The sequence below is a fragment of the Oryctolagus cuniculus genome, chromosome 14 (genome assembly GCF_051225735.1).
Source record: "Oryctolagus cuniculus isolate XC-2025 breed Fujian yellow rabbit chromosome 14, ASM5122573v1, whole genome shotgun sequence".
NCBI classification, from domain to species: Eukaryota; Metazoa; Chordata; class Mammalia; order Lagomorpha; family Leporidae; genus Oryctolagus; species Oryctolagus cuniculus.
Genome location: NC_142880.1, coordinates 58950488 through 58963487, shown reverse-complemented (window position 1 = coordinate 58963487; position 13000 = coordinate 58950488). Strand labels below are relative to the sequence as shown.

General features: G+C 44.1%; 1 protein-coding gene across 4 annotated transcripts in view; it reads right to left on the bottom strand.

Annotated features, from left to right (window-relative positions):
* Positions 1-13000, bottom strand: part of NPR3 (natriuretic peptide receptor 3) — an 82874-nt gene that overhangs the window by 59890 nt on the left and 9984 nt on the right. For all 4 annotated transcript variants that reach the window (XM_051853840.3, XM_089312690.1, XM_070056627.2 and 1 more), the window contains exon 2: positions 8563-8685. In XM_051853840.3, the coding sequence (XP_051709800.1) occupies positions 8563-8677 (115 nt within the window). In that variant the 5' untranslated portion in view covers positions 8678-8685. The remainder of the gene's footprint in view (positions 1-8562; positions 8686-13000) is intronic.

The following is a 13000-nucleotide window of genomic DNA, read 5'->3' as shown; positions in this document are numbered from 1 at the left end:
AGGTGCAAGGTGTATGACGTCCAGCAGGCAGCTGGGAGCCGCAGTCTGGTGTGCAAGAAAAGGCAGAGACAAACAACGGGTGTGTGGAGGCAGCTGTATCCTCATAACCCCAATAATAGCAGCCCTTTATTAATTGCTTACTATGTGCCAGGGAGCTGTGAAAAGATAAATAAGACAGGGCTGAGGACAGAATTCATTAAGGACTAGGTCCAGGCTCAATAAGCACAAGATTAAATTTCAAGCCACCAAACAAAACCTGACAAAGTCCTCCTCCTCTCCCGTGAAGCCTCCCAAACCCCATGGAGGCCAGAGCATGGGCAGAGCCACACCTGCACGCAAGAAGCCCATGCCTGGGGCCTCACTGCCAACAGGCGAGGCAGATGGGACTGGGTGCCCCGTCCCCAAGACACAGACAATGGCACATTTGTCCAGGGGACGAATCCATCGGCCAAGAAGACCCCAGATTCTAAGAATGCCCAGAACATTTTCATCCCATTCAGAAACCCATTTCATATAGGCACGCAATCAGTACTCACTGATTCACTCACAACTGACTCGAGCCATCAAGACTCAGCAGAGGTAACGTTCTGCAGGCAGAGAGATCCAGAGTTTCAACACTGGGGAAGTGTTCTCTCCAAGGCAAGGAAGAGCAATACTTAACCCCCTCCAGTTTTACATCATGTGACTAGAAAGTACATCAAGAACTGCAAACAGCACCCATCTCTGCTACTACAAGAAGAAAAATCCACTTCAATAAATCTGTATGCCACAGTCTAAAGGAAATCGTGTCGGGCTTTTGTTTTTTATTTTAAAAAAGTAGGAAACAACAGTGCTTAATCAATTTAAGCCAAGCTAAATAGCAATAGTGCAACTTCCAGCTTTTGTGGGCATTTCTGATTGTGATGTGCTGGTAACATCTCCCAAATCAAGGCTGGTAAGCACTAGGAAAGCAGAGGTCGGCTTGGCATGATGTTCCATCAGTGGGGACAAATTTAATTCCATAGACAACTGGGTGCCTCTGGAGATTTATAAGCGGAACAGAAGAGTGACATGAAGAGAATTATGCCTTGGGAAATAGCAGCGGATTAGAGTGGGGAGACACTGAGCATTCACAGCCACGGTCATCCAGGCAAGAGGTTATGAGAGGTTATACAGGGGAAGTCACACACGTCTAAAACGGTTCTCTGCATGGTTAAAATTAGGAGCAAGTTTTCTTTTCTTTATTTTTCTTTTTTGGCATTTTCCTGAATATAGAAAATGTTCAATAATAAATACTACTTCTATAATCATAAAAAGAGGTGGAGCCTTTAAGAATGAAAGCAGACTCTGTGCAAGAAGAATCTCAAGACTCTGCAGCAGTGAGGGAGTGAGGAACAACAGAGAGGGAGGCTCAGGCCGGGCGATGCCAAGGAGAAAAGGAAGTCACGACGGTCACTAGGAGAGCCTGCAAAGCCGGGAGGAAGAGGAGGAGTCAGGTGGGCATGGAGTTGATGACTTCAGTGAGGCTCACACTACTCCCGAGGTGACCCCAGAATGCCCAAGTGAGTGCCAGGCTGGGGCTGGAGCAGCGACCTGAAGCCAGAAAGAGGAGAGAGGGCAAGAGAGAGCACTCCACACAGCTCATTGTTACTGCCTGGGGGGCTGCCTGCACTGGATGGGACAGTGCAGAAGAGAAGGGAGAGAAGCTGGGCATAGATACCTCAAGGAGGCTATTTTTAGCGGGCAGGAGGAGTAGGAGGAGACAGAGAGGAGCTAACAGAGAACCAGAAGAATGCTGTGCCACCAGAGATAAAGGCAGAGGGTTTCCAGAAAGAGGTAGAGGAAAACCATCCTGGATGCTCTAAGCCACACCATCTCGCACAGTAGCCACGGGCCACATGGGTGACGACTGACGTTCAAATGAACTAAAATTAAAGACTAGGTGCCTCAGGTGCACATGCCACACTTCAAGTGCTCAGCACACACTCGTAGCTACTGACAACTGTGCTGGGCAGCACAGAAGAGAATGCAGCCAGCCCCACAGGAAGTTCCATTGGACAGGGCTGCTTCAAAGGCACCGTTCCAGACAAGGCTAATGGATTTGGTAATGAGACGGTCCTGGTAACCTTGAGGAAGGCACCTTCGGAAGAACGGGCGGTGCTAATGTCACATTCTTACCAAGGTCCTGAGCAAGGGATCAAGAAGAGGAGAAAGCAGACCGCTGGGGAGAGAAGGGAGTGAGGGTGATTCTTGGCGGTTGTTTTGGGGATGAGGGAAAGCAGATGTGCTGTGCTCTGTCTTGTCTTGTGTTCAACATCATGGAGATCCAAGCCTGCACTGGGAGTGCCAAGGGTAGAGAAAGTCTATGCAAGAGAAACCACACTGCTCCACACCAAGCTCTGTGGCCAGAAATCCCATGGTGGGAGAGCTGGCGCCAGTGAGAGGTGCCCATGCAGAGATAACTGTTACCCTTCTGTGGGTCCTAGCTCTTAGCAAAGCACCCAGCACATAGTAGGCCTTTGATCTACATGGCCCAGGCAAGTAAGTGAGACATTGCAGAATCTGCCCAAGAGATGAATGCCTGGCATTCACCTGGGCTGGCCACACGGCACCAAGGAGCTTCAGGGCATGCAGCCAGTTACGTCAAGGAAAAGCACTGGCCTCACCTCTCACTTTCCAAATGGCTCCGTGGTACTCACTTGCCATGGCGAGTCAGGTCCCTTTCCACCCATCAGTAACAACAGCACCGCCTACTGGGTGATGCCATTGCACACAGCTCAGCTCTTCTGATGGTAGCATTTCGTTCTCTAACTCACACAAACTAAAAGATTTAAGTCCAACTTACAGATTAAGAAAATGAGGCTCAAGGAGATGCTCATGCCTGAAATTATTTAGCTAGGAAGTAATAGAGGTTCAAGGTTTTGGCACAGCAGGTTAAGACACAGCCTACAATGCTGGCATGCCATATGGACGTCAGTTCAAATCCCTGCTGCTCCTCTTCTGATCCAGCTCACTACTTATGCATCTGGGAAAGCAGAGGAAGATGGATCAAGTGCTTGGGCCCCTGTCACCCACATGAGAGACCCAGATCGAGTTCCAGGTTCTTGGCATCCACCTAGCCCAGCCCTGGCCGCTGTGGCCATTTGGGGAGTTCAACCAGCAGGTGGAAGATCTCTCTCTCTCTCTCTCTCTCTCTCTCTCTCTGCAACTCTGCCCTTCAAATAAATAAAAAATCTTTAAAGAAAGAACAGAAGCAGGATTCTGACAACCATTTCAACAGAGTTGGAAGTATTCCAAGATTTAAAACTGCCTGTGCAGGGTGGGCACATGGTGTAACAGTTCAAGCACCACTTGGGGCACCCACATTCCATCTCTGAGAGTCTAGGTTCAAGTCTCAGCTTTGCTTGTGATTCCAGCTTCATGCTGGTGGGCACTCTGGGAGGCTGAAGACAATGGCTCATGTACTTGGATCCCTGCCACCACGTGTGAAACTTGGATTGAGCTCCTGGCTCCTGGCTTCAGCCTGGCCTAGTCCCGGCTGTTGCAGGCATTTAGAGTGAGCCGCTGGATAGAAGAAATCTCTGTCTCTCTCTCTTCTTTCTTGTTCTATGCATGAGTCAAATAAAACAAGTATAAGCCTTCTTAAAAATAATACTGCACATGCAGTTGATAACAAAAAGAAAAAAAACACATAAATACATTAAATAGCAGTGGAAAAAATGTTAGAGAAAGAAACTCCCAAATGCTGTTTGGCGACTGTGACAGTTGAAGGATTACGTAAGAATTCTTTTCCTTTTCCCTTTGTTCTAAATTGACTTCAATGTGCAAATATCACTTCTGTAGCAAAATAAGTTCAGTCCCTCCCCAGTGAATTTTCTACTCTTAGGCAAGTAATTTAATATGTGTGCATCACCAGTCTCCACTATGCTTCTGCCCTCACTTTCTCTAGTACCCTCTGAGTTCTCAGGAAGGCCAGAAAGCTCTACAATCATCTTAGTAATCCCGTCCAGGTTCACTCCAACAACTTCCCACACAATTTACATTCTAAGAGGATAATGCAATGGACAAAAATGCCACCAAGAGGTGCTATTAAAAACTCTACCAGGAAGTGTATATCATCCTCTCTCTGGATTTTTTTAAACTTGCCTTTTAAGTCTTATTCTCAATCACTTGAGTCTCCCATAATTTATTACCCACTGACCTCTTGTAACCATACACTTTGGGCAACTCTGAGAATTCTTTTGTGAGTTCACCAAAGCCAAACAATCCTGTAATCAGTAAAAATGGACACGTTATCAGTAGTTTTAAAAATGATATCCAGCAAGCGTCAGTTAAAATAGAGGTCTTTGTCTATAACAGACATAGGACGTAATGTGATGAAGCAGAGGGAGAGGTGGGCATTGAAGAAATTCTGATGAACACAGATCTGATTATAAGGACATAAAATCTCAAAAAAAGCCCCTTCCTAATGATGTACACAAGAAACTTGGTCTGGTCACTCTGCACACCACATGATTCCACTCGGAGAAGGGGGGAGCCTCAGGCTTGCTGGAAGGCAAGGACAGATGTCTCCCGACATCCATTCCCCCATCTTCCTCAGTGACAGATTCCTAAGCTGATTTAGGACATCAGTGAGTCCAACTGAAAGCATGTGCTTCCTGACCACCCTAGCAACCAGGAGTAGCCAAAGATAAGAAAGCAGAAGTTAACGAGCGAGGCTGCCAGAGGAGCCCTTCCAAGAGAACCAAGACAGCCAGGAGAGCCTCTTTTGCCTACTGTCTTTCCTCTTGGCTTTGCCACCATGATTCCTGGACCCTTGCAGCCCTCTGCAAGCCTGAGAATGGACATCATGCACTAAGGCTGAGGGAAGAGAGAAACATAACGTGGACATCATGGAACCACCATCCCTGGCCAGACTTCCGACCTCCAGACTTCTCTCAGGCAAGAGAATAAACCTCTACATTTATTTAATTCACTACAGTTGGGTAACTTGGTTGTGCACATGCAGATGCAATTCCTAATGTATCTGGGCCTTTGGGATATATCATAAAAACTGGCTATCTTGGTAACAGAATATGTGGTCCTGAACCTAGCTATAAAATATCCACTATCCTAAAACTACCACCACAGAAATAAATGTAAACTTTACTTATAATTTTAAATTATTACACATAATGGTCAGAGTAAATGAAGACTAACAGTAAGCAAAGCTGACATTTATTAAACAGTTATTATAGGCCAAGAAGTTTGCTATAGATTTCACAGACCTGAACGCATTAGGTAAGGACAATTAACAGCATTAGAAGAAACTAAGTTTCTGGGAGGAGGGCAGGCTTGAGTTACTTTGCAGGGTTTTTGCCCTTAGCTTTTATCATCGAGAGAAACCATGCAGCACAGCTCGGTCAGGAAGACTGACTCCACAGCCCAGGGTCTGAGCAACCACAGTGTAAAAGGAAGCATAAAGGGCATCTAATCAGAAACACTCTGTGAGCTATAGAAGAGCACTCTGTATAACTGGCCAGTGAAACTTTCAAGCAGGAAAACTGAACTCATGGAAAAGTAAGTTTTAAAAGTTGTCCAGACTTCGCCAGCAGTAAGTCATACGTACGGACAGGACTTCTTTTGCACTGATATTATGACCGAGATGGACACAACCTCACGTCTGGAGTATTCTTGCCAAAACGCATAAACTCAATCTTCCCATAGGAAAATATCGGCTAAATCTAAACTGAGAGACATTCTACCATACAACAGACTCCTCCCAAGTGTCAAGTCATAGGGTGGGCACTTAGGACAGCAGTTACCATAACACTTGAAACATCTGCATCTTGCATCAGAGTATCTGGGTTTGAGTCTCAGCTCCACTCACAATTCCAGCTTCCTGCTAATGTGCACTGCGGTGGCAGCAGGTGATGGATCAAGTAATTGGGTCTCTGCGTATTATGTGGGAGACCCAGACTGACTCCAGGCTCCTAGATTTGGCCCCAGCCCAGTCTTAGGCATTATGGGCATTTGAGGAATGGACCAGCAAATGGGAGTTCTTCTCTCCACCTCTCAAATAACTTTTTAAATAAATTAAATTAAAAATAAATACATAAAATTCCTAAAACTAGACTCAACAAGAATGATAATCAAATATTTCCAAATAACTAAGAAAGAATTTCAAATTATCACCACAAACACATGTCAAGTTAATGAGGTAATGGATATGTCAAGTTACTATTCACTTTAAAATAGTTCATTTTATATCAATAAAATTTAAATTTTAAGTAATAAATGTATGCATTAATTAACTTCAAAATTTTGCTTATGGATATGAACATAAAAAATTCAAACAAAATAATTTTAAAAGTTACTTGTAGATAATGCAGGATTAACAAAGATGTAGGAAAACAGATAATCTTAGAAGTGTAAATTGGTAAACATCTCCATAGGGCAAGTTGGCAATACCTAAAAAAATTTAAATGTGCACAAGCTCTGAGCCAGCAATTCTACTCCTAGAAATTTATCCTACAGTATCACATTGTTCTTAATAGCAAAGAGCTGGGAACATAAATATTGAAAACTAGGAGGCTGACTAAAGATGGCAAGTCAACAATATAGCTATGCCATAAATGGTATGATCATCTTATTAAAATATTTCTGCAAAATGTACCTATTTCAAAAGCAGGATGTACAGAGTTGTAAAAATTAGCAATATACTTTTATGTAGAGCACAGTTATGGTACTTATTTTCTTCCCTTTGCTTTTCTATGTTTTCCAAATTTTCTGTAATACATCTCAGGGTACTTCAAAACGTTCAGGGACAATGAAATTAAAAGGCAAGTTTGTTTTGGATGCGAAAATTTTTGAAGCCTATGCATTCTCACATTGGAATTAACTATGCAAATTGGAAAAGTAAGACAAGATTTATCTGTGCCTGAAAAGAATCCTAGCAGCAAATATGTGCATGAGGACCAGGTGCCCAACACATGTGAATGCACAAGATAGACACAACTGCCCATCTGTAGCATCACTCACAGGTGTCACCTCCACATTCTATGTTTGCAATTACCAACTTACAAACTCAGAACCAATTTTTTCATTTTCACCAGTCACTGCAACCAGCTCAATGAATTCAATACTGTAGACAATAGTGTAATGGTGTTCTGATCTTGGGTCAAGAAGTGAGAGCACCACTCTGCTTACATGAAGGAAAGAGCAGCAAGTAGGGGGAAAAAAATAAAAAGAGGGGAGTGTTTATCCTGCAGGCCTCAAATCTCCAGTTTTATCCACTACAGGAAGTGACAGCTACTTTTTGTTTCATCCACTTTTCTTTAACCCCATGAGAAGTGTGTTCTATTATCTGTGTATACACAATGATCTACTGCTTAAGTAAGCCAGCATATCAGGGCAGGAAACCGGGGTGTATGTTTAAGGTTTAGATCCGGTCTCAGCTGGTCTGATTATCAAGAACTGGGAAGTGGAGCTCAGGATAAATATGCCGTTTGTGATAGGCGCACTGACAGTTCCCTGTAACTGCTCAGCTTTGAGCAGCTGCACGCAGAGCCCGACGTGACATTCTCTAGCCCTACAGTGTCCACTTCAGAGAAAGCCCGAGCTACAGTCAGAGGGGAAATGTTTTGGGCCTGTGATTTGGATGACCTCCTTAAACACCCTCCATCACAGGAACCCTGGGAACTTCCCCAAACCCATTGTAAGGAATCCAATGGTTCCAATCCTGTATCTTACTGGCTCTTGAATTTCTATAGAGGAGAGGCTTAAGGCACAGTAATCTGGAAAGAAAGGGGACTGAAAGAAGTCGTTTTCAAATGTTTTTATCTCCATATGTAGTAATAACATTTTATCTTACACTGATATCCACAACCAACAACATATATGCAAAATGCATAAATACATGCGCACACACAACTATACACACAGTCCTGACATACCATGGTTTGATTTGTGATTTTTCAACTTTCCAATGGGTTTGTTGGGACCTAACTCTCTAGTAAGCCAGGGGGCAATTATGTCTGAAATAAATATTTGCATGAAACAACAAGTAATGGGTATCTCAAAATGTTCATGGAAAATAGAACCTAAAAATAAGACTTTTGGGTGCAAAATAAAATTTGAAATCTATGTAGTTTTTTCCATAATACACATTTTCCAAGAACTTTAGGAGATCCTTCATGTGCTAAGTGTAGCACACTTTGACACGTTCTGTTATGTTAGCTTTACTCTGTTTCATCCCATTAAAAATTGGACCTAAATCTCACTAAAATAATCTCAGCAGTCCATTATGATTGTAGTCATTTGCAATTGGAAAAGCACTGGGCAGGGGTCCTGGGGCCTAGGTTTAAGATCACTTGGATTTATGCCCCCCTCCAGCTGCATGCCTTGACATCATGGGCACATGGTGCCTCACTGAGGTCTCAGAGAGAAAGAAAAGCTTGAGAAATCATCAGAAAATGCAAGTGTTCAGGATCACAAATTTCCCCAATCCTATTTTCCAGGGTTGCATAACTCAAGTTTCTGAATCCTCCTCAGAAACCCTCTCTGGCACCTCAGCCGCAGGTGGCGACGCCCTGAGCAAGTTACCGTAGGAAGAGCTGTTGAAGAGCTCGATGTTGAAGAAGGCGTAGTCTCCACCCGTCATGCCGTGCCTGTGTGCCGCCAGCATGATGCTCCGCACTGTGTCACCGCTCGCACACATGATCACCACTGCAGGAGGAACAGAGGACATGTGTGAGATGCCTGCATGGTGACAATGGGACCAGGATGGGTGTTTCCCTGGTCCTGGGCTACATCCTCACAGGTGACATGTCCCAGGATCCCAACAGATGCTTAAAACCATGGACAGCAACAAAGCCTTATATGGACCATGATAAAGTTCAGTTTACAAATTAAACTCAGTAAGACAAGACCAACAACAATAATAAAATGGGATTCTTATAACAATGCATTGTCATAAAAGTGTCTGAAAACTTATGAATTGTTTCTTTCTGGAATGGTTTGTGTAGTACTTTTGGACCATGATTGACTGAAACCTTGGAAAATGAAGTCACAGATATGCAGAACTAATTTAACAACCAAGGGAAAAATAGTAACTTTGCCAGGGAGAAATCGAGTAGACACCACCATAACTAAATGATGGGGACCAACATGACCAACCACGGGAATGAGATTTTCAGCCTCCCAGTGCAGCTCAAGGAGGGCCAGAAACATAAACATGGCCAGCCTGCATCTTGTCTACAAACACAACCTGGGGAAAGTCTGTACTGTAGCTGACCTATGCTCTTTAAAATAACCAATTTCATGAAAAAAAAAAAAAAAGAAAGAAAGAAAGAAAGAAAGGCTAAGGAAAATTCCAGACTGAACGTAATTTAAAGGAGCAAAACGCTAAACACAACATGTGATATTGGACTGGGTTCAGAACCTTAAATATATAAATAAATAAATTTTATGATGAAGGCCATTACTGAGACAACTAATGAAATTTGACTAAGGTCTGCAAACTAGATAACAGAATGATTTGTGTTGGAATTCTTGCCTTTCATACCTACACTGTTGTTAGGAAAGTGACTGTCCTTGTTCTAAGGAAACACTCACTTGAATATTTAGAGGTGAGAAGTACCACCCTGAGGCAGGCATGTGGCTCTCTGGGTTATGCCACCATCTGGGACACCTGAATTCCATACTGGAATGCAAGCTGGAGTCCCAGCTACTTCCTGCTTCTGATCCAACTTCCTGTTAACAAGCCTGGGAGATGGTAGCCCAAGAACCTGGGTTCCTGCTGTCCACATGGGAGACCCAGATGGGATTCCTGGCTCTGACTTCAGCCTGGCCCAACCCCAACTGTTGCAGGCATTTGAGGAGTGAACCAGTGGGTGGAAAATTTCTCTCTCTCTCTCTCTCTCTCTTTCTCTCTCCGCCCCCCCCCCTTCTCCTTCTGTCACTCTAGCTTTCAGGTAAATGGGTTTTTTTTAAGCATAATCTTGTCTCAAATGGTTCATGAAAAGATAATATTCTCAGTGTAAGTATGAGGATGCTTCAAAAAATTTATGGAAAAATAGAATTAAAAGGGAAGTTTATTTTAGTGCAAAAAAATTTAATCTATGTGCAGTTCTTTCATAAATTGTTTTCCGTGAACTTTTTGAAGACTGGGTATACATGCATATGTATGTATATTGACAGACAGATAGGGAAGGGAGGCGGAAGGAAAGGGACAGGGAGAGATATGGAATGGAAAAGCAAATGCAGCAAAATATTTACAATTGGTGAAAATCTGGGAATGGAGGCTGTACAGAGATTCTTTAAATTTTCTTACATCATTTTCAATAGTGTAAAATGAATTCAAAATATTTTTAATGCATCAATTAAATCATTAGAGTAGACCAATGTAACACAGTGAAGGCAGCCACCTGCTCTTTCTACTTAATAACATTTTCCTGGAAAAGCAAACTCAGAGTTTTAGAGAGAATATTCCTCTGGCAAATAGAGGACATGGTGAATGCAACAGGGTTTGTGCTGCCTGCATGCTACAACAGCATTCTCAGGTTGTCTCCACACACACAGGAAATCGTTACCAAGACCCCAGGTCCCTCCCCCACGTCCCCTCAGTTCACATCCACACCGTCGGATTTGAGGGCTCTAAGCAGTTCCAGAAGATTGTGGCCTGACCTGTAAGAGCCACACGGGCTGCAGTGAAGTGGGGACCTGGCCGTTACCCAGTGACTCTGTTCACAGCAGATGGACCCCAGGCCCCACCAGCAAACCAGGCTGTGCTGCACACACGCACCATGTGGAGGCAAGCTCACAGAGATCTGGGTGCTCTCACCGCGTTACCCTGATGGATGCCAGCCCTCTGAGACGTGTATGTTCTTTGTAAAAGCACAGGTGCTGAAAGACGTAAAACGAGCTTCAGGCCATGCTAAAGTGGCCTTGGCAACCTGTGTGGAGGGCTCCGCTCTGACTGATCTTTAGCTTACTGCACACATAAACTCAGTGTTAGATCAGAACTCTAACATTTCTCACTACAAAAGGGCTCGGTGTACAGGGTACAAGCCCTGGAGGACCAGTTTTAAAACAATGTGAAACTCCCCAAGGCCTGTAACCACAGGCAAAGGTGTCCTTTGTGCCTAGATGTACAGATATATATTTGGGCTAGATAATCAATTGAAGATGCCTCAGTGATGAAGCTTTCAAAGAAACTCCTATTACAATGATCTTAACTGTTGCTTTAGTTCTGATTTGATCCCAGCACCTTCAGTTAAAAAAAAGAAAAGCCAAGTTATCCCACAAAGCAGCCAACAAGGAGCTGTGGCTGGACCAATTCGAAAAGTATGGACCTGGAGCCGGTGCTGTGGCACAGCAGGTTAACACCCTAGCCTGCAGTGCTGGCATCCCATATGGGCGCTGGTTCAAGACCCGGCTGCTCCACTTCCAATCCAGCTCTCTGCTATGGCCTGGGAAAGCAGCAGAACATGGCCCAAGTCCTTGGGCCCCTGCACCAACGTGGGAGACCAGGAAGAAACTCCTAGCTCCTGGCTTCAGATGGACACAACTCCAGCCATTGCAGCCAACTGGGGAGTGAACCATCAAATGGAAGATTCATTCTCTCTCTCTCTCTCTCTCTCTCTCTGCCTCTAATCTCCCTGTGTAACTCTGACTTTCAAATAAATAAATATATCTTAAAAAAAAAAAAGTAAAGTATGGACCCAAGGCCAGCGCTGTGGCACAGTAGGTTAAAGCCTTAGCCTACAGCACAAGCATCCCATATTGGTGCCAGTTCAAGTCCCAGCTGCTCCACTTCTGATCCAGCTCCCTGTTAATGCTCCTGGGAAAGCAGCAGAAGATGGCCCAAGTGCTTGGGCCACTGCACCCACGTGGTAGACCCAGAAAAACCTCTTGGCTTCTGACTTCAGATCAGCTCAGCTCTGGTCATTGTGGCCATTTGGGGAGTAAACCAGCAAATGGAAGACCTCTCTTTCTCTGTCTCTATCTCTCTTTGTAACTCTTTTGAATAAAATCATCTTAAAATAAAGTGTGGACCCCTAGAGTAGGCATCTCCATGAGGCCCAGGAAGCCCACCCAGGCTGGCTGTCCACCAAGCAGCCCTCATCATTTTTGGATCAACTGATCTGGGTCCTCAGAAGCAGAATCTTCTTCTGTCAGCACATAGAGAGAGAGTAGATTCATCATGTAGGGTCAGAGTCCCAGTGAACGAACTCAGATATTTATAGATCATCTGAACTGCAGATTACTTAAATTCAGCGAGGACCAGAAAGATCGAGAACATGTCTGTGTCCACATGCCCTGTAAGTGGACATGCTAATTAGGGAAGCCAAATTATAAGCAGAAGGATGCTGGTGTGGGTGATTTCACAGTCAGGGCATTCAATGGGAGGATCAGGTGTCCAAAGGCACTGGGCTGTGACAATGCTAAGCACACACCTGAGGCATGTACCTGGTCCAGGAATAAACAGGCTATGTCCTGGGCCCAAGCTTCCCAGAGTTCCAGTGGGTTCTGCCCAATACTAGCCTCTGTGGCTCTTCCGTTTTAACATTTCTAGCCTGTCTCCTTCTCTCTCCCCATCACCACCACCACCACCAATCCCATCTGATGGACAAACGTTAGTACCTACTTAGACAGCAAGAGTGACATGGTGCAGCATTTGCCTGTCTTAACAAGACTTTGATTATTTAAATTCTATCCATTTTTGTGTTGTGGTTTAACAGGAAACATTTTTTGTGTTGTGGTTTAACAGGAAACCCTAATTTCCAAGTTCATGGATAAGACAATTTTCTTAAAAAAAAAATACTCATAGTGCACAGTATCACCTCGTTTCAGTGGCAAGGCAGAATGCAGAACCCCAGATTTTCCTGCTGATCCCCAGTCTCTCCTGGTTGTCTCATTCATGCCTGATTGAACAATGAGTATTTTTAGTAACTGGCCTTTAGACAATCTATCAGAAGATTAAAATAGCTTTCATTGAAACAGCTATCCCCTCCTACTCAAGTTTCATCAGTTTTTGTTT